The sequence below is a fragment of the Pseudorca crassidens genome, chromosome 1 (assembly GCF_039906515.1).
Source record: "Pseudorca crassidens isolate mPseCra1 chromosome 1, mPseCra1.hap1, whole genome shotgun sequence".
Taxonomy (NCBI): Eukaryota; Metazoa; Chordata; class Mammalia; order Artiodactyla; family Delphinidae; genus Pseudorca; species Pseudorca crassidens.
This window is the reverse complement of record NC_090296.1, coordinates 187305564-187328322: the sequence shown is the minus strand read 5'-3', so window position 1 is coordinate 187328322 and position 22759 is coordinate 187305564. Positions and strand designations below refer to the sequence as shown.

Genomic DNA, 22759 nt, shown 5'->3' with positions numbered 1-22759 from the left:
AACTTTACTCAGCTTTTAGTGTCTTTGATTTAGGTAAATACCAAATCTTTGCTGCAGTAACTGAAATGGATTATATCAATCAGATATTTTCTTATTTCTTTCAGACATGTGATATTTAAAGACAAGGCAAGACTTTGTTAAGTCTTTTAACTAATTTATCTTCTATGAGTTATAACTGGAGAACGATGAAGACCCTATGGAAAGTCTTCATGAGGGACTGAAAAATTGCAGCAGCAATTTTAAGCGAAATGCTAATTTAGAACGTGCTTTAAAGAGTCATGACTGTGGAGCAACACGTGTTAGAATCATGACAGGGTGTGTAAAAAATAAGTTTGTATAGAAGTTAAATATGATAGAGTCTTGCCCACCCAACAACCTGACTGACAGCAGTCAGTGGACAGAGATCCTTCTGGGAGGTACTCATTCTTGACATAGAGTCTTAGTAACGGCATCGGTAGTGCTTAATCACTTAACTTGGTTTTGTTCCAGACAAATTAGTACAGTTGGGACTCAAGTGAAATGATAATACTGTTGAAGTGAGCATCCCAAAGCATTTCTCTAAAAAACACTGATATCTGTTGATAACTTTTGGAATTCAGGCTGTGTTAAAGATGTGCATATCTAAGATGCTGATTTCTGGTGCCATGAGCCAGTCCTTCCCAGTGGGTCTTACTGCCCTCTTACATGGAGAGTTAGACACTTGACTATGAAGAGGTTACAGTGCAAAGTCACTCAGAGAAACAGCAGCCGGGTCAATAATTTAATCTTAAGGCTTACTCAACAATTAAGGCAAAACATATTATAAGGACTTCCCTGGTGGCGCAGTGGTTGAGAATCCACCTGCCAATGCAGGGGACACGGGTTCGAGCCCTGGTCCGGGAAGATCCCACATGCCGTGGAGCAACTAAGCCCATGTGCCACAACTACTGAGCCTACGCTCTAGAGCCCGCGAGCCACAACTACTGAAGCTCATGTGCCTAGAGCCTATGCTCTGCAACAAGAGAAGCCACTGCAATGACAAGCCCGTGCTCCGCAACAAGAGAAGAGCCCACTCGGCACAACTAGAAAAAGCCTGCATGCAGCAATGAAGACCCAATGCAGCCAAAAAAAATAATAAAGTTAGAAGAAAAAGAGCAACAGAAATTATAAAAAATATATATATTATAAGAAAATGCTGTGAGAAACATAACTGATTGTGCGTATACTACAACTGTAATTGGATTCTTTCTTACAGTTAGGGTGAACTGCTGGTTAAATTAAACATTGCCATATCAACTCATTTTATAAGGCTAGTATTCACCTGGATATTAGGAAAGTAATAAAAGGAAAGACTTCAAATTTAAATGCAATCCCCTAGATTAAATAACAGCAAAGCAACTCTAGCAATGTATGAAAAAAGTACATCATGACCAAGAAGAGTTTATCTCAGGAGTGTAAAGATGGTTTAACACTAGAAAATCTAGTACTAATATGTTCTGCAATAATAAATAAGTAAAGAGAAACTCTATAGTAATCTTGATAGTGTCAGAAAAATGTTAAGAAAAATCCAAAACACATCTATAATTTAAAAAAAAATACAATAACTTAAGAATTAAAGGGCTTCCCTGGTGGCGCAGTGGTTAAGAATCCACCTGCCAATGCAGGGGACAGGGCTTCGAGCCCTGGTCCGGGAAGATCCCACATGCTGCGGAACAACTAAGCCCATGTGCCACAACTAGTGAGCCTGTGCTCTAGAGCCCATGAGACACAACTACTGAGCCCGCGTGCCACAACTATTGAAGCCCGTGCACCTAGATAGAGCCCGTGCTCCACAACAAGAGAAGCCACTGCAATGAGGAGCCCTCGCACTGCAACGAAGAGTAACCCCAGCTCACTGCAGCTAGAGAAAGCCCACGTGCAGCAACAAAGACCCAACGCAGCCAAAAATAAATTAAAATAAATAAATTAAAAAATAATAAAATAAAAAAAAGAATGAAAGAGAACTTTCTTAATGTGGTGAAAGGCATCCACCAAAAACCTCCGACAAGCACAGCACTCTATGATGAAATCTTAGAGGCATTCTCTTCAAATTCAGAATTTTTGCTATCTTTGCAGCTAAAGTTCCAGTCAATACAAGAAAAAGAAATACAAGGCATATGGATTGGAAGGGATCACCAAAATTGTGATTATTCTTAGATGATATAACAGAGAATCCAAGGAAACCTGCAGACACAGTGTTAGAATATGACTGAATAATATAAGATCAATATAGAGACTCGAAAGCCACCCCAAATACTAGAAAAAAATCAGAGAATATAGTTTGATAAAAACATACCACTTATAACAATATGTCAATTTTGAGGAACAATAGTAAGAGGGAGTATTTTCCTACCAGATATCAACACTATTAGGACAGTGTGGTTTTGGCACAGGGATAGAACAAACAGGACTACGGAACAAAATAGATTGCCTAGAAGAAGACACAGGTTTTATGAAAGCTTGGTATGACTGAGGTTGTGGTACAAGTCCATGGAGAAACAACTATTCAATACACAGTGTCAGGAAAATTGGTGCACCATATGGAAAAAGTAAAAAATATATCCTTTCCTTACAGCGTAAGTAAAATAAATTCCTAATGGACTAAAGACCTATGTGTGAGAAGCTAAACTATGAAACAAAATGAAACATGGTGTTGTATCCTTGCATACTGGTAGAGGAAAAGACTTTTAAAAGAAATAAAAACTATAAACCACAGAGAAAAGTATTGCCTTTTTTTTTTTTTTTTTTCCGGTTGCACCACATGGCTTTCTGGGTCTTAGTTTCCCGACCAGGGACTGAACCTGGGCCTTCGGCAGTGAAAGTGCAGAGTCCTAACCACTGGACGGTCAGGTAACTCCCAGAAAGTATTGCTTAATTAAAATGAATATTCTGTACTACAAAAGACACTGAAAACAAAGTAAAGAAGACAAACCAGAGTCTGAAAGAAGATATTTATAACTCACATGCTCTACCAGGGATTAGTAGTCCGAATGATTAAAGAACCCTCATAAATCAATAAGAAAATAGAAAATGGGCAATAGTGGATATGCAAAAATGGATATAAATACGCAACGCATGGCAGAAGAAACCCCAGCAGCCAATAAATATAAAAATGCCCAATCTCACTAGTAATTATGGAAACAAAAATGGAAACAATGATGTACTATTTTATACCCACCAGATAGGCAAAAGTCAGTAAATCCAATAACCTCAATTACTGGCGAAGCCATGGGAAAATGGGGTCTGTTATTCACTGCCGGTGAAAGTGAAAACTTGCACAATCATTTTAGGACACCTGGTGAAATGTCAGATGTGCACACTGTAAGCTCGCTATTTCCTGTAAATTATCCATCACAGATAAAAATCTCATGTGTGGTCACCGGCCCCATGGTGCTCACTGTGGCACTATTTCTCATTGATTTGTTCTCAGTGGTTCATTCATATAATGGAATTGTCAACAACAGTTATAATGAATGAAGTAGAACCACATCTACCAACATGGATGAATCTCCAAAAGGTAAAGTTGAGTGAACACAGAAAGTTACAGAAGGATACACGCAGTGCGATCCCATGTATGTAAGGTTTTATAACACAAAATAGTAATATATATTGTTTATGCGTGTACCAAATACAGCACAAGCGCCAAAACTTGCATGGCAGTTATACTCTCCAACTGCAGGGGTCGGTTAGCCCTGGGAAAGAAGAAGGAGGGAGGAGAGAAGATGGGGCTTTACATTTTACTTCTTTAAAAACATATGAAGCCTGAAGCTATTATAGAAATATTACCTTTCTTTTTAAAATTTGAGGGCTACCAGAGGTCAGCCTGACTATATTTTGATAAGCTTTGCGAGGGGGAATAAAAAAAATAAAATTTGACAACTTACATAGCACTTGCTGTGTGCCAGGCACTGATCTAAACCTTCTCCAAACAGATTAACTCATTTAATCTTCTTTATGAGGTTGCTATTGTAATTATCCCCATTTTACAGATGAGGAACACTGAGGCAAAGAGAAGTAACCTGTATGACTCACCCAGCTAATGATCTTAACCACTGTGCCACTCTGCCTCTTAGGTGTTAAACGGATGCGAGTATCTGTTTAATTTCAGTAATGTCTACTATGTTATTATATTGTTAGGTTTTCTGTGCTTTTTCCTACCAAAAAAATTAAAAAATAAATCATTTTTTTTAAATGTTAAAATAATACTATCTAAATAGTGTTGCCTCCACAGAGCACCCAGATCTGACCCAGGAGCTTAAACCTGGATGTAGTTATGGAAATTGGCAAGTTTTCCTCGGCTTTTGATAAAAAAGTGGGTGTTGAAATTCTATAATACAGACCCAAAGAGTAAAGGCCACAAAAGGAAGCAGATTTCCTTGAAGAACACAAGTATAAAAGTACAATTATCATGGTCCCAGAAAAAAATTAATTGGCCTTTTATGGATATGAAAAGTACAACTTTTACAGAATTTCCAATGAATGTTTTCCAAGTATCAGAAAGACTTTGACTATAAATCAAAATGTATACATACCCATCCCACTAGGAGATTTATACATCGTGCATGGTCTTCAATCACACTGATTAGCAGATTTAAGCCCAGAGATTACGGACATTAGTGAGAAACCATCTGAGTTAATCGGAAATTTATTTTCTTCTATACTAAATTATTAGTGTCTTACATAATAATAACCAGTAATTATTATGGATGAATGAATATATCTTTAGAAAACTTTTCAGTATGAAATGCTGGTTTTTATATAAATTACATGTAGATTTAAAAATACCCACCCATATATAGTGTTATGAATTTTATTGTTCAGAATTTCTTTTATTTTCTATTATTATATGAAAATTATTCTACTTGAAAAGAGACAACCTGTCCGGTCCCTGAACTGGGGGAGAAAGACATTGGGAGGTGTTGATAGGACAAACTTCTTTTCTCCTCTGGTAAGCAAACCTCAGGATCGTCAACAACTTCCAGAGGAAACTTTCAGGGTAACTGGGAACCGTGCTGCTTCCTTATACTTTTACGCCCTAAGTCACGCAAATGACAAAAAATAAAAATTATCCTTTGATGACAAATGTTGTAAACAAATTCCAGTAGATCGATATCTGTGGATTCCATTTCATTAGACAGACTCCCCACTTTTTCAAATTCATGTTTTAAAAGCAGTAACTGTGGGATGCTTGGACCCCAAAGAGCCTTTAGTGCTACTTCTTCCTGCAACCTTCCCTTCCTCACATTCCTGGACTCCACATCCTGGTCTCCTCTGGAGGCCCAGCCTTCCGCCGGGGCTCTTGGCTCCAGTAATTCTACTCTCTGTCCATCTGTGACTCTCATGGGACTCATCCGTTCCCCAGCGCCTCAGTGAAATATTTGGGGGATAAAACCCATCTGTCTGCAAGCAGCTGGCCTTTGCCACCCTCAGGCCTGGGTGGGGGGCAGCACCCACGCAGGTAATGGAGCCGGAAAGCCGGGAGGGCCTTGGTCGAAGGGTGATACTCTGAGCATAGGTAGCCACTGACGAATATTCCAGAACACTCACATCTCACTCTTTGCTCTTCTGCTCCCAGGTCTGTGGAGGAGAGTGGTGAGAAAGAGGGCGTGGGCCATTAGGGGAATTCACATCTCACCCGCCTTCATTTCAAAGCTCTTAAACAAGAGACTTGCTCCGTCACATGAGAAACATAAAGGAACTAACCCATCCGGTGCCAGCTCTCATAGGAATGCTCAGCTTCCCTCAATGCTTGTGATCTGATTGCTTTTAGTTGAAGCATAGTTGATTTGCAGTGCTGCGTTAATTTCTGCTGTACAGCAAAGGGATTCAGTTACACACTTCTATATCTGATGGAAGGGCAGGGCTTATGTGTTTAAGTCCTGATGGAACGAGGATTGAATTCCGTGCTGGATGAGTAGGTGGCAGAGGGGCCCTGTCTCGGGGGCTACACTTTGGAGCACCCCCTCACCCCAACATCAGCATGTGCACCCCAAGTGCTGAGGGGGGGGAATCAAGGCTCGGGCACCTGCAGGGCGCGTTGAGGGAGCTTGTGTTTGCAGTCGGGCATCACTCACAAGTGAAATGAGAAAAGAGCCGGAGGGAGAGTCAGGAGGAAGGGGCACTGCTGTAGGTAGGGGGTGAGGGGGATCCCCCTTTGCTTCATGATCCAGTAGAGGACTCTGAGAATTTCAAAAATGCTAAAAGCAAAAGTGTCTTTCTACATTGTTACGAAGGTGTACTGGTCAAAGCACGAGAGGCTAGAACATATTCTATCTAATAGCTTGTCGGCTTGATCTACAGCTTTAAAGATATTCAGACACACAGTATGGGAGCCTCTGTGATCTTGCCCCGGGCAGGCTCTGTGACACAGAAGGATGAGGAAAGTTTCCTGAACATCAGCCTCAGCGCTAGGAATAGCATCTTCCAGCGACAGGTGATCTTACGTTTATGTTTTGAGCAGTCCTCGTGCACCCGGGTACTTGCATGTCCTCTACCTCTCCAGAGATTCGCTCACTTTATTTTTGGTTGGATGTTGGCAGCAAAGCCGAGTCACGCTGAGCTGCTTTTAGTGTCTCCACGGTGTTTACACGGATGAACTGCTTCGGTGACTATCTAAGCTTCACATTTCTACCATGATGATTATGTGCTAATTATTCTGTTGTTTGTTCACCACTGGGTTCTTCTGAGCCTTTCAATAGGCTTTCCCAGGCTGTAATACATGTTCCCCTCCGCCACAACGGGCCACAGCTGCCCTGTGGACCCTCCCAGACAAATCTAGCCGGACTCCAGCCTGGAGTGGGCAGTGATGGAGCGAGAGGTGGGTGAGGCCCTTCCAAGGCCTGTCCCTGGCCGCCTGCCTGCTCCCCTCTCCCTGTGTCTTTCGTGCCGCTCCTCCTGTGTCCTTGGGCCCAGGCCAGAGGGTGTGGCTCTTCTGGAAGCCTCTTCTGTGTCTCCTGTCTTCAGCCCTCTCCACACCCTGCCCCTCTGGGGAGATCTGGAATGTCCTTCTCTCAGCCCTGGCCAGAGGATTAAAGGGGGTCCCAAGAGACATGGCATTCTCTAAGGCCCGGATGGGCGCTCAGGATCACAGTCGTGTGTTCAAGGGTGTGAGCCACAGAGAAGAGAGAATGGGGTTGAGATGGACCTGCCGGTCAAGTGTGCCAACCTAGGTCACTTGGTGGCCCTTGTCCTGGTTGGAAGGGGGCTTTACAAAGCTTTTGTAAGGTTTATCTAATCTCTGACAGAGGTATCCTTGTATGCCTGTTCTTGCTTTATAAGCAAGTGGAAAGAGAGAGTTGCTGCCAGTGGAATTCTAGGTGCAAGAGGGTAACAAGATGAAGCCACAGTCCCTCCCCCCAAAGGCCCCACCTCCAGCCCGCAGTGGCTGGCTCTGGGCACTGGTTCCCGTGACATGAATTTCCAGGGCTGGGCTTGACAATCTGAGCTTTCCAGTCTGCCCTCACAAGACCCCAAGAGACTTTATCGTACCTTTACCTTCTGTTTCCTCTGGTACTTGCTGAAGAGGCATTTAAGAGACATGACACATGGCTGCTTCCTCTTCCTCCCCATTTCCCTTTGAAGTTTCAGTGCTGCCTTTTGAAAGTAGCTTCTGTTCTCCACCACACGATCACAATAAAGAACAGATGGCCTGAGGGTGGCAAAAGCAGCTCTGGGAGTGGTGGGCGGGAAGGGACCGTGATGACAAAGTGGTCCTGCCCAGATCCATGTCCCCAGGTCTTCCCATCACTGCCAGCAAAGTACAAGCCCTGCTTCCAGACTTACCATCAATAACCTTTCTCCCTGCTTTCAGAGGTGAGTCCCCCCCACCCCACCCCTAAATGCCTCAAGATCAAAATTGTTGGTATTCCTACTGAAAGCCCTGGGAAAGAAGTGATAAGCCCATAATATCTCTACTTGCTTTAAAGGCTAAAGAATTTATCAAGCAATCCTCTTGGGCTGCCCCATCACAACAGGCACTGGACAAGTAGAGTCCCTCCCCTAGGCTGGAAGTAACCTGGAGACACAAGACCCAACCCAAATTACTATCACATCCCGGCATCTATGCATTCTCCCGGCTTTATCTTCTATAATAGCAGTTCAACTGATACATAAACATTATGCTTTAAAACAAGCATAACAGAAGGCAGAATCATAGACTCTGTACCCTTTCCACGGGACAAGTACTTCAACCTACACAGTGTGTTTGTGCCATTTAAAACAACTGAGAGCAAAAGGAGACTGAATCGTTATTTTGATCCCACAATGAAAACTTTAGGAAGGGAGAAACGTTGGTGAAACTTGGGGCTGTTTCAGATTTAGAGCAGCGGCACTGCATTCACTTAAGCAGAATTAGCATGAAAGACAGATTTCGGTCCTTCTAGAAATACTTATTGAGTACCTGGGTGTAATACAGGTGAGCTGTAGAACGGTAAGCTCAGAGATCTGAGTTTCTACTGATGTACAAAAGTTTCCTAACAGTCTTTTTTTTGGCTGTGTTGGGTCTTCGTTGCTGCGCGCGGGCTTTCTCTACTTGCGGTGAGTGGGGGTTACTCTTCGTTGCGGTGCACCGGCTTTTCATTGTGGTGCTTCTCTTTGTTGCGGAACATGGGCTCTGGGTGTGCGGGCTTCAGTAGTTGTGGCACGTGGGCTCAGTAGTTGTGGCTCACAGGCTCTAGAGCGTAGGCTCAGTAGTTATGGCGCACGGGCTTAGTTGCTCTACGGCATGTGGGATCTTCCCGGACCAGGGCTTGAACCCAGGTCCCCTGTATTGGCAGGCAGATTTTTAAACACTGTGCCACTAGGGAAGCCCTGTACTGATGTACAGTAGACAATAAGCCCATCGATGAGACAGTGGAGAATGTGTCAAATAACAAGGAGTAAAATAAAACAGAGTGTGGGGGGCAGAGAGAAGTGGGGCGGGAGTGGGGCATTGCTATTTTATTCCCAGTAGTTGGATGTCCTGCTGATAAGATATTTGAAAGAAGGGTGGGAGCAAGGCTTGCAGATATCTGGGCGAAGAACAATCCACACAGAGAGAGGAGCAAGTTTTCTTAGGGCAGGAGTGTGCCTGGTGCGTCCCAGGAACAGTAAAGGACTAGTGTGTTTGGAGGACAGTGTGAGAGGTAGTGAATGGATGAGATGAGATTAGGAAGGAAGCAAGTGGTCAGATGGTGTAGACCCTTAACTCTCGATAAGCTAGGAAAACAACAGAGGGTTATGAGCGGAGGTGAGACAAGGTAAAGGTGTGATTTATTTACCAGGGCTGCTTTGTTAAGAACTGACTAAATAGGACAAGGGTTAACATCAGGAGACCACAGGAATTATGGTGGTTTGGACCTGGGCAGAGTATTAGAGGTGGTAAAAAGTGGTCAGATTTCTGGATATAGTACGAAAGGAGAGTGAACAGGATTTCCCGACAGATTGGATGTGAAATGAGATTAAAAAAAAAAAAAAGAGTCAAGGAAAATGACAGGGTTTTGGTGTGAGCAGCTGGCAGGGGAGGGCTGCAATGGACTGATGTTGGCGAAGTAGGTTTTGTTGGAGGAATTAGAAGTTCATTTTTAGACCTGTTAAGGGTGAGATGTCAAGCAGGTGATGTGAAATATGTATCTGGGGACTTCAGGGGAGAGGTCTGGGCCAGAGGGGTCATTATCATTGTTATGCACTGAATGTTTGTGTCCCCCCCCAAATTCATATGTTGAAGCCCCAAACCTTAATGTGACAGTTTTTGGAGGTGGGGCCTTTGGGAGGTGATTAGGTCTGGATAAGGGCATGAGGGTGGGGCTCTCATGAAGGGATTAGTGCCCTTATAAAATAATACACCAGAGAGCTTACCTTCTTTCTCTCTCCATGCATAGGCACCAAGGAAAGGCCATGGATGGGCACACTGAGAAGGTGGCCATCTGCAAGCCGGGAAGAGAGGCCTCACCAGAACCTGACCATGCTGGCCCCTGATCTTGGACTTCCAAGCCTCCAAACTGTGAGGAAATACATTTCCATTGTTTAAGCCACTAAGTTTATGGTATTTTGTCATGACAGCCTGAGCTGACCAAGACAATCATATAGGTGACATTTGGCAGCAGGAGGCTTGATCAGACCACTGAGGGCACTAGCATAGCTGAGAACAGAAGTGGTCTGGGGGCTGAGGCCAGTGTTTAAGGGTGAGAAATTGAAAAGGAGTCAACAAAGAAGATCTAAGAGGAGCGGGTGGTGAGGTCAGAAGATGGCTGAGAGTGAGAGGCGTCCAGGAAGCCAGGAGAAGTTCATGCCTTAAGGACAGGAAGTCCTAGCATGTCGAGTGCTCAGAAGTCAGATGAAAAGAGGGCTGATTTACATGGGGCGGTCACTGGTGACCTTGACTACAGCTGTTTGTATGGAGTGGTGGGACTAAAGTTCTGAATGGACGGGTTCAAGAGAAACCACAGGAGGGGAATTGGAGACAGTGCTTATAGAGAACTTTCTAGTCATTCTGTCACATAGCTGGAAGGGGATTTTGTAAAATATGGAGAACTTAAGCTAAAGCATTGGGTAATCCAGTCTCAAAATAGTCCCAAAGGATTGCAGACGACTGGCAAAGCAAGTCATATGAGACACTGCTCAAATGCCATCAGTAATACGAGAAATATTTTTAGAAGATTCGGATTTCTTTTTTTTTTTTTTTTGACCAAACATTTTTGTGGTATTGTTACAACCTTAATGGAAAATTATAACAAATGTAAAAAATTGCAAGGGAACTTTCTTTTAGAATTCTGCAGACACAAACAACTTTTAGTCACAGTGGTATCTGGCAATCCAGCTAGAGCTTGTTTCTACACAGATATACTAATCTATCCTGGGCGATGACTTCTCTTGTTTATAAGGCATGTTCTGTGCATGAGTTGGATGTTACCTCCATGATCTCTGTGGTATGCTTGGCCAGAAGCAAAAGCATCAATTTCCATTAGAAACTTCCTACTGGTATGTCTAGTCTCCAATTCTAAAGAGAAACTAAAAATATTCAATGTTCACAGCTAGACACACGGAAACATCCTAGTGTCTGTTTAGATGTGAGATGTGATGCAAATGGAAAAATAATCACATTGGAGTTTTAATTTTCCATTGTTTTCTTTCTCTCTGCCCAAATAGGGTTGCCTAAGATTACTGAGTGATGCTTGCAAATATAATGGAAAAGGTTGTCCCAATTTAAGAAAATCACATATGTGCATATGCACATATACATGCATACACACAATTTCTCATAATAAGTAATCAAGGAGTAATTATTAATATTATGAAAGAATTCACCAAGCATAACTTTTAAGTAGTTATTAGTACTCAAATGTGCTTAAAATCACAATTATAAATTATTTGACCAAGGGTCTTGGGAATGTTAGTGAAATAAAGGGGATAAACCAATCAATTTAAAGCTAAAAGGTAAAGATTCAGTAACAATTCAAAACAAAACAGAACAAAATGGTCTTAAGAATCTCAAAAACATATGCTCCTTGCATTCCAAAATACTTGTCATTTGTTCTATTCCATCTCCTTGAGAGTTAGGCTGACCTCTTTGTATCCCTCTGTATATTCCGCATTCAGTAAGTACTCAGTAGCATACAGCAGAAAATTTAAAAAATGGGTCCATTTAAATAGAAAAATATTGATCAATTTGAGAAGAGTTGCTTTCTCAGGAACAGATTTATTCATTAAAGGGTGGCTCTTTGACTACATTAGATGGGATTTCAGCCTTAACTTGACCTGACACATATATCTTGCTGATATCTTCACTGACCCCAGTTCTATTGGTATTTTTTTTTCAATAGAGGGTCCCTCTCTTAAATAGTAAATTAAAAAAAAAAAGAGCTTCGCAGTGAGTCTTGTACATGCCAGAAGGCATTTAGAACGCCTCATTCACAAAGAGGAAAAGAAAACACACTCAAAGGACTTTGAGAAACAGATATTTTCAGTACTTTGGGGGAAAAAAATTACAATTTGTCAATAGAGAATGGAAGGAAGAGAAATGTGGCTTTTATGCTGAGAAACAAAATTCGGGGTTATCCAGTTTCTAATTCCTGTGCCAAACCTGCTGTTCTAGGTGACCTCGGTCCAATCATTTAATTCTCTAACTTGCTCATCTGAAAATTCTATAAACTTGCAATTCTTCAAATACTATCCAATTACTTTTGGCTCTTTGATTTTCACTTAATTTAAGCGATGAAGCGTAAGTGATGGAGAACATCTCCAAACTTTAAAATCAAAGTCCCCTTTTCAACGTGGAGGAATATGTAAAGAAAATTGTAAACTGTTACTGTTAATAAAGACCCAAGGACACTGCCGACGTGGCTCCAAACTTTGCCATTAAAATGTTGCATGATCTTGAAAGTTATCTAATGTGTTTTTTTGCAAAACAGCTTTATTGAGGGAAAATAACATACAATAAATTGTACGTATTTAAGATGTACAAACTTGGAAAGTTCTGATATACGCATATACCAATGAAACTATCACCACAACGAGGATAATGAATACCTGATGGCTCCCAAATATTCCCTCGTCTCCTTTGTGATCCTCGTCATCCCCTGAGCAACCACTGATCTGCTTTCTGTCACTATGGAAATCATTCTGGGATCGGACCCACTGTATATAGGTGTAACGTGCAAGAAAAGAAATTTGCCCCCCTGTTGACTCCAACTTTGGGGAATCAAATAAAATAGTGTACGTAAAAGTGTTTTCAAATATAAACAACTACATTATCTACGCCAGTTCGTTAATTCATTCAACACGTACTTACTGAGCATCTAACTATACGTAGGCACCATATTAGGAGCTTGTAAAAGAGCAGCAAACGAAACAAGACATTTGCTCTCTTGGATCCTTTATGCGAGTTGGGGAGAGTCAGGGATGTGCTACTACACACACGAGCATATACCATGTCAGGCGGTAATTACAAACGGTCCCCAAATTAAAATGGTTTGACTTACGATGTTTTGACTTTATGGTGGTGTGAAAGTAATATGCATTCAGTAGAAACCATACGTCAGATTTTGAATTCTGACCTTTTCCTGGGCTACTGATATGCGGTAGATAGTCCCTCGTGATGCTGTACAGATGCAGAGCTGCAGCTGCCTGTCTGCCATGTGATCACCAGGGTGAACGACCAAGACACTAACAACCGTTCAGTACCAGACACCCATTCTGTTTTTCACTTTCAGTACAGTATCCAATAAATTACATGAGTTATTCAACACTGTATTATAAAACAGGCTTGGTGTTAGATGATTTTGCCCACCTGTAGGCTAATGTAAGTGTTTTGAGTACGTGTAACGTAAGCTAGGCTAAGCTACAGTGTTTGGTAGGCTAGGTGTATTAAACCCATTCTCAACTTATGGTATTCTGCAGTTATTATGGGTTTAACAGGACATAAGCCCATCATAAACCAGGGAAGATCTGTAGTTCACTAAAGGAAAATAAAGCAGGTAAGGGTAAACCTAAGAGCAAAGGAAATGGTATTTCAGAAACTGTGGCCAAGAACACACTTCAGATAGGATGACATGTAAATAAAGATTGAATGAAGAAGCCACCCTTGTCACAGATGTCTAGTCGAAGAACATTTCAGAAAATATAAAGCCTTGGGTAGCAATAAGCTAGGCTGTTAAAGGAACTACCAAAACCTTAGTCACTGGGGGCAGACACCAAAAACAACAGGAACTATGAACCTGCAGCCTGTGAAAAGGAGACCCCAAACAGAGTAAGTTAAGCAAAGTAAGACAGAGAAACACACAGTAGATGAAGGAGCAAGGTAAAAACCCACTGGACCAAACAAATGAAGAGGAAATAGGCAGTCTACCTGAAAAAGAATTCAGAGTAATGATAGTAAAGATGATCCAAAATCCTAGAAGTAGAAATGGAGAAAATATAAGAACCGTTCAACAAGGATGAAGAAAAACTAAAGAACAAACAAACAATGATGAACAACACAATAAATGAAAAGAAAAATTCTCTAGAAGTAATCAATAGCAGAATAACTGAGGCAGAAGAACGGAGAAGTGACCTGAAAGATAAAATAGTGGAAATAACCACTGCAGAACAGAATAAAGAAAAAAGAATGAAAAGAATTGAGCACAGTCTCAGAGACCTCTGGGACAACATTAAACTCACCAACATTCGATTTATATGGGTCCCAGAAGAAGAAGAGAAATAAAAAGGGACTGAGAAAATATTTGAAGAGATTATAGTTGAAAACTTCCCTAATATGGGAAAGGAAATACATAATCAAATCCAGGAAGCGCAGAGAGTCCCATACAGGATAAATCTAAGGAGAAACATACCAAGACACGTATTAATCAAACTATCAAAAATTAAACACAAAGAAAAAATATTAAAAGCAGCAAGGGAAAAACAATAAATAACATACAAGGGGATCCCCATAAGGTTAACAGCTGATCTTTCAGCAGAAACTCTGCAAGCCAGAAGGGAGTGGCATGACATATTTAAAGTGATGAAAGGGGAAAATCTACAACCAACGTTACTCTACCCAGCAAGGATCTCATTCAGATTCGACAGAGATATTAAAAAACTTACAGACAAGCAAAAGCTAAGAGAATTCAGCACCACAAAACCAGCTTTACAACAAACGCTACATGAAATTCTCTAGGCAGGAAACACAAGAGAGGGGAAAGATCTACAATAACAAACCCAAAACAATTAAGAAAATGGTAATAGGAACATACATCGATAATTACCTTAAATGTAAATGGATTAAATGCTCCCACCAAAAGACACAGACTGGCTGAATGGATACAAAAACAAGACCCGTATATATGCTGTCTACAAGAGACCCACTTCAGACCTAGGGACACATACAGACTGAAAGTGAGGAGATGGAAAAAGATATTCCATGCAAATGGAAATCAAAAGAAAGCTGGAGTAGCAATTCTCATATCAGACAAAATAGCCTTTAAAATAAAGAGCGTTACAAGAGACAAAGAAGGACACTACATAATGATCAAGGGATCAATCCAAGAAGAAGATATAACAACTGTAAATATTTATGGACCCAACATAGGAGCACCTCAATACATAAGGCAAATGCTAACAGCCATAAAAGGGGAAATCGACAGTAACACAATCATAGTAGGGGACTTTAACAACCCACTTTCACCAATGGACAGATCATCCAAAATGAAAATAAATAAGGAAACACAAGCTGTAAATGATACATTAAAAAAGATGGACTTCATTGATATTTATAGGACATTCCATCCAAAAACAACAGAATACACTTCCTTCTCAAGTGCTCATGGAACATTCTCCAGGATAGATCACATGTTGGGTCACAAATCAAGCCTTGGTAAATCTAAGAAAACTGAGATCATATCGAGTATCCTTTTTGACCACAACACTATGAGACTAGATATCAATTACAGGAAAAAATCTGTAAAAAATACAAACACATGGAAGCTAAACAATACACTGCTTAATAACCAAGAGATCACTGAAGAAATCAAAGAGGAAATAAAAAAACACCTAGAAAAAAATGACAATGAAAACATGATGACCCAAAAACCTATGGGATGCAGCAAAAGAAGTTTTAAGAGGGAAGATTATAGCAATACAATCCTACCTCAAGAAACAAGAAACATCTCAAATAAACAATGTAACCTTACACCTAAAGCAATTAGAGAAAGAAGAACCAAAAAACCCCCAAAGTTAGCAGAAGGAAAGAAATCATAAAGATCAGATCAGAAATAAATGAAAAAGAAATGAAGGAAACAATAACAAAGATTAATAAAAGCAAAAGCTGGTCCTTTGAGAAGATAAACAAAATTGATAAACCATTAGCCAGACTCACCAAGAAAAAAAGGGAGAAGACTCAAATCAATAGAATTAGAAATGAAAAAGGAGAAGTAACAACTGATACTGCAGAAATACAAAGGATCATGAGAGATTACTACAAGCAACTATGTGCCAATAAAATGGACAACCTGGAAGAAATGGACAAATTCACAGAAAAGCACAACCTTGTGAGACTGAACCAGGAAGAAATAGAAAATACAAACAGACAAATCACAAGCACTGAAATTGAGACTGTGATAAAAAATCTTCCAACAAACAAAAGCTTAGGACCAGATGGCTTTGCAGGCCAATTCTATCAAACATTTAGAGAAGAGCTAACACCTATCCTTCTCAAACTCTTCCAAGATATAGCAGAGGGAGGAACACTCTCAAACTAATTCTATGAGACCAGCATCACCCTGATACCAAAACCAGACAAAGATGTCACAAAGAAAGAAAACTACAGGCCAATATCACTGATGAACATAGATACAAAAATCCTCAACAAAATACTAGCAAACAGAATGCAACAGCACATTAAAAGGATCATACACCATGATCAAGTGGGGTTTATCCCAGGAATGCAAGGATTCTTCAATATACGCAAATCAATGAATGTGATACACCATATTAACAAATTGAAGGAGAAAAACCATATGATCAACTCAATAGATGCAGAAAAAGCTTTTGACAAAATTCAACACCGATTTATGATAAAAACCCTCCTGAAAGTAGGCATAGAGGGAACTTACCTCAACATAATAAAGGCCATATATGACAAACCCACAGCCAACATCGTTCTCAATGGTGAAAAACTGAAACCATTTCCACTAAGATCAGGAACAAGACAAGGTTGCCTACTCTCACCACTATTACTCACCATAGTTTTGGAAGTTGCAGCCACAGCAATCAGAGAAGAAAAAGAAATAAAAGGAATCCAAATTGGAAAAGAAGAAGTAAAGCTGTCACTGTTTGCAGATGACATGGTACTACACATAAAGAATCCTAAATACTCTACCAGAAAACTACTGGAGCTAATCAATGAATTTGGTAAAGTAGCAGCATACAAAATTAATGCACAGAAATCTCTTGCATTCCTATATACTAATGATGGAAAATCTGAAAGAGAAATTAAGGATACACTCCCATTTACCACTGCAACAAAAAGAAAAAGATATCTAGGAATAAACCTACCTAACGAGACAAAAGATGTGTAGGCGGAAAAGTATAAGACACTGATGAAAGAAATTAAAGATGATAGAAACAGATGGAGAGATATATCATGTTCTTGGATTGGAAGAATCAACATTGTGAAAATGACTATACTACCCAAAGCAATGTACAGATTCAACGCAATCCCTATCAAACTGCCAGTGGCATTTTTCACAGAATTAGAACAAAAAAATTCACAATTTGTATGGAAACACAAATGACTCCGAATAGCCAAAGCAATCTTGACAAAGAAAAAGAGAGCTGGAGGAATCAGACTCCCTGACTTCAGACTATACTACAAAGCTACAGTAATCAAGACAGTATGGTACTGGCACAAAAACAGAAATACAGATCACTGGAACAGGATAGAAAGCCCAGAGATAAGCCCACGCTCATATGGCCACCTTATTTTTGATAAAGGAGGCAAGAATATACAATGGAGAAAAGACAGCCTCTTCAATAAGTGGTGCTGGGAAAACTGGACAGCTACACGTAAAAGAATTAAATTAGAACACTCGCTAACACCATACACACAAATAAACTCAAAATGGATTAGAGACCTAAATGTAAGGCCAGACACTATCAAACTCTTAGAGGAAAACATAGGAAGAACACTCTTTGACATAAATCACAGAAAGATCTTTTTTGACCCACCTCCTAGAGAAATGGAAATAAAAACCAAAATAAACGAATGGGACTTAATGAAACTTAAAAGCTTTTGCACAGCAAAGGAGACCATAAACAAGATGAAAAGACAACCCTCAGAATGGGAGAAAATATTTGCAAATGAAGCAACTGACAAAGGAGTAATCTCCAAAATTTACAAGCAGCTCATGCAGCTCAATATCATAAAAACAAACAATCCAATCCAAAAATGGGCAGAAGACCTAAATCGACATTTCTCCGAAGAAGACATACAGATTGCCACAAACACACGAAAGGTTGCTCAACATCACTAGTCATTAGAGAAATGCAAATCAAAACTACAATGAGGTATCACCTCACACTGGTCAGTATGGCCATCATCAAAAAATCTACAAACAATAAATGCTGGAGAGGGTGTGGAGAAAAGGGAACCCTCCTGCACTGTTGGTGGGAATGTAAATTGATACAGCCACTATGGAGAACAGTAAGGAGGTTCCTTAAAAAACTAAAAATAGAACTACCACACGACCCAGCTATCCCACTACTGGGCATATACCCTGAGAAAACCATAATTCAAAAAGTCATGTACCACAATTTTCATTGCAGCTCTATTTACAATAGCCAGGACATGGAAGCAATTCAAGTGCCCATCGACAGACGAACGAATAAAGAAGATGTGGCACATATATACAATGGAATATTAGCCATAAAGAGAAACAAAACTGAGTTATTTGTAGTGAGGTGGATGGACCTAGAGTCTGTCAGACAGAGTGAAGTAAGTCAGAAAAAGAAAAACAAATACCATATGCTAACACATATATAAGGAATCTAAAAAAAAAAACAAAAAAAGGGGTTATGAAGAACCTAGGGGCAGGACAGGAATAAAGACACAGACGTAGAGACTGGACTTGAGGACATGGGGAGGGGGAAGGGTAAGCTGGGACGAAGTGAGAGAGTGGTATGGACTTATATATACTACGAAACATAAAATAGCTAGTTGGAAGCAGCCGCATAGCACAGCGAGATCCGCTTAGTGCTTTGTGACCACCTAGAGGGGTGGGATAGGGAGGGTGGGAGGCAGACGCAAGAGGGAGGAGATATGGGGATATATGTATACATAGAGCTGATTCACTTTGTTATGAAGCAGAAACTAACACACCATTGTAAAGCAATTATACTCCAATAAAGATGTTTAAAAAAAAAACAAAGAAAGGAACTACCAAGATGTCAGTAGTTGGAGCAGAGGGATGAGAACAGGGTAGCGTAAGATGATGCCAGATGGTGGAGAAACCTGAACTCATCCAGATGGTGGATGGCCGGTACTTTGAACAGATGATGGGTCATGAAGCACATGGAGCAGAGGAGTGATGTGATGTGACTCAGGGGTTGGGATGACTACTCAGGTTGCTCTATGGAGATTGTTGGTGGCAAGAATGAAAGCAGGAGAACCAGTTAGGAGGCTACTGCAACAGGCCCAGCAAGAAGTGGTGGTGGACTAGGGGCAGAGGGGGTACAAAGTGGTCAGGTTCCAGGTACATTTTGAAGGTGAGCTGATAGCTCACGATTTATCTGCCCACAGTGTTTTTTTTTTTTTTTTTTTTTTTGCGGTACACGGGCCTCTCACTGCTGTGGCCTCTCCCGCTGAGGAGCACAGGCTCTGGACACGCAGGCTCAGCGGCCATGGCTCACGGGCCCAGCCGCTCCGCGGCATGTGGGATCTTCCCGGACCGGGGCATGAACCCGCGTCCCCTGCATCGGCAGGCGGACTCTCAACCACTGCGCCACCAGGGAAGCCCTGCCCACAGTGGTTTTAAGAAATATTGATACTTAATAATGTTCCCAACTATGTAGTACTTACTATGGTTCAGGCATCACACTGAGCAATTGACATAAACTCATTTGCTCCTTACAGCAACACTGTGAAGTAGGTTTTACTTCTATTCCCATTTATAGATGAGGAAGTTGAGGCAAAGTGTAGTGATGTAATTTGACCAGCATCACATAGTGGTAGATGATGGAGCTGGGTTGTGAACCCGAGCAATCTGGCTTCAGAGTCTGTGCTTTTAGTATACGCTATCTGACTTCTCAAGGTTAATGTATAAGAGAATTAATAACTATGTTGACCAGGTGAACCTTACTGAATAAAAAAATTGAGAAAAAATATTTTAATGGCCAGTTATTAAAAAATTAAGAGTCTCAAACAAAAATTTCAGAAATATCTTTTTATCTTTTGTTAAGAAAAAGATAAACAGGGACTTCCCTGGTGGTGTAGTGGTTAAGAATCCACCTGCCAATGCAGGGGACACGGGTTCGAGCCCTGGTCCGGGAAGATCTCACATGCTGCCGAGCAACTAAGCCCGCATGACACAACTACTGAAGTCCTAGAGCCCGTGCTCCGCAACAAGAGAAGCCACCACAATGAGAAGCCCGTGCACCGCAATGAAGAGTAGGCCCTGCTCACGATGACTAGAGAAAGCCCGCACTCAGCAACAAAGACCCAACGCAGCCAAAAATAAATAATAAAGATCTAAAGAAAAACAATTAAAAGAAAAAAAAGATAAACCAATTGTCAGTGGAGCCACTTTTCATAGGTCCACTTGGGTAAGGCAGAGCTCCCTGGTCACTCTTCATGACCATGGCCATGTGAATGGTGAGTGCTGTTAAGACTGCACTGAAGGTGACCCTTTGGAAAAGCACTGACTCTAAAACGGGGCTGGACATGAAGAATCAGAGCACTAGGGCCATGGCTGCCTGTCTTTTGGGGAATTCTTTCTGGTACTTTCCTTTTGTTTTTGCCTTGTTGAAAGAGTGCCCTTTATCAAGGGCAGAACATAAACCAATGGTCCCTTTTTTAAATTATCAATAAGAATTTCTGGAAATTTTTATGCTTTTCATAACCATCTCTCTAGTGCCAATCTTTTTCTGAGATCTCCTGGGAAGTGGGTCAAGATTTTGCAGATGAGGAAATTGAAGCCTAACAAGGAGGCAAGATTTGGCCAAGGTCTCTGAGTTGTTCCATAACAGAGCCGGGATCAGAATGTTCCTGATGTTTTCATAGATGGCGGTGAGCTCAGCCCGTGACAGGTGTTTCTGTTATTTCATCAGATAAAACTGTTGTGGAAGAGCTGGGCACACACGTTCTGAAGTCTGTGCACAAAGATGTGGGTGATCACCATGTTTTCAGAGTCTAAGGCTACATTTTGCTTAATGTTCTCTTTGAGTTTAACTTCAAGACTTCCTGCCAGCGCAGAAAGCTGTACACATTAAGGAAAGCTGGATGGTTCAATAATACACCTGATTATAATTCTAACTTCAGGAAGCAACACATTTCAAATCTTCTCCCAGTACATTTGCTAGAGTCATCCGAAGTACGACGGATGAGGCATAAAACCTTTTATGAGCCAGTAAATAGAAGCTTCTGCTGAACAATGTTTCAAGTAAGATCAAAGTACTCCTTCTCTTCAGTCCTATAAAATGGAGAGCTTTATTTAGCCACTTACTCCAGACTAAAAGAAGGAGAAAAAGTTTGCCAGATCAAAGATGAATCTTCAGGTTTCTTTTATTCACACCTGTCAACAAACAGGAGAAACTAAGCCCTAACACCTCTTTCCTAAGGATCCATTATCAACCTGTGTGTGTGTCTGTATGCGTGCTCGTGCATGTGTGTGTGTTCTCACCACGTGCTCTGTGAATATGTGTGTGTGTGAAAATGTATCTTAGAATACTTGGGCTTCAAGATCATTTTAGCATCCGGAGAAACAGAAATAAGATTTACAAATGGGAAATTAACCAAGAGTTCGATAGACGTGTGGTTTTCTTTGATCTTCAAAATACCACCTCCTAGAAAAGGGAACACTCCTACACTGTTGGTAGGAATGTAAGTTAGTACAGCCACTATGGAAAACAGTATTGAGGTTCCTCAGGAAACTAAAATTAGAATTGCCATATGATCCAGCAATCCCACTCCTGGGCATATATCCAGACAAAGCTATAATTCAAAAAGATACATGCACCCCAGTGTTCATAGCGGCACTATTCACAATAACCAAGACATGGAAACAACCTAAATGCCCATCAACAGATGAATGGATAAAGAAGATATGGTACATATATACAATGGAATATTACTCAGCCATAAAAAAAGAATGAAATAATGCCATGTGCAGCAACATGGATGGACCTACAAACTATCATACTAAGTGAAGTTAAGTCAGAAAGAGAAAGACAAATACCATATGATATCACTTATGGAACCTAAAATATGACACAAATGAACCTACCTATGAAACAGAAACAGAATGGACATAGAGAAGAGACTGGTGCTTGTCAAGAGGGAGTCGGGAGGGAGAGGGATGGAGTGGGAGTTTGGGATTAACAGATGAAAATTGGTATATATAGAATGAATAAGCAGCAAGGTCCTACTGTACAGCACAGGGAACTAGATTCAATATCCTCTGATAAACCATAATGGAAAAGAATATGAAAAATAAGGTATATATATGTAGAACTGAGTCACTTTGCTGCACAACATTAACACAACATTGTAAATCAACTATATTTCAATTGAAATTAAATTAAAATTTAAAAATCACCTTTATCTCATCCACACAGGATGAGATTTAAAAATTATATTTCTATGCTCATAGCTTTACTGAGAAAACATCAAATTCGAATGTTAATTGATGCTCTTTATTCTTCCAGGTAACACAACTAGTTGAAGTATGGGCTCCTGAGATACCCAGCTTCACAAGGACTGTTTAGCACTGACAAAGGAGAAGGGAAGACATGAAAGTTTTCTATATTTTTTGGGGGGGGAGAAATATTTTTTTAATACATTTCTTTCTTTCCTTCCTTCCTTCCTTCCTTCCTTCCTTCCTTCCTTCCTTCCTTCCTTCCTTCCTTCCTCCCTCCCTCCCTCCCTCCCTCCCTCCCTCCCTCCCTTCCTTCCTTCCTTCCTCCTTCCCTCCCTCCCTCCCTTCCTTCTGGCTGTGTTGGGTCTTTGTTGCTGCACGCGGGCTTTCTCTAGTTGTGGCGAGCGGGGGCTACTCTTTGTTGCGGTGAGTGGACTTCCCAT

The 22759-nt window shown here is 40.9% G+C and overlaps 1 protein-coding gene across 22 annotated transcripts in view; it reads right to left on the bottom strand.

The window, feature by feature from the left end:
- Positions 1-22759, bottom strand: part of KIAA1217 (KIAA1217 ortholog) — a 772703-nt gene that overhangs the window by 126988 nt on the left and 622956 nt on the right. Inside the window, exon 1 of one of the 22 annotated variants that reach the window (XM_067703158.1) lies at positions 7513-7638. The exons of 20 other annotated variants lie outside the window; for them this stretch is intronic. In XM_067703158.1, the coding sequence (XP_067559259.1) occupies positions 7513-7546 (34 nt within the window). In that variant the 5' untranslated portion in view covers positions 7547-7638. Of the gene's footprint in view, positions 1-7506; positions 7639-22759 lie in introns of those variants that run through there. One more of the 22 variants, XM_067703148.1, reaches the window with a different exon arrangement.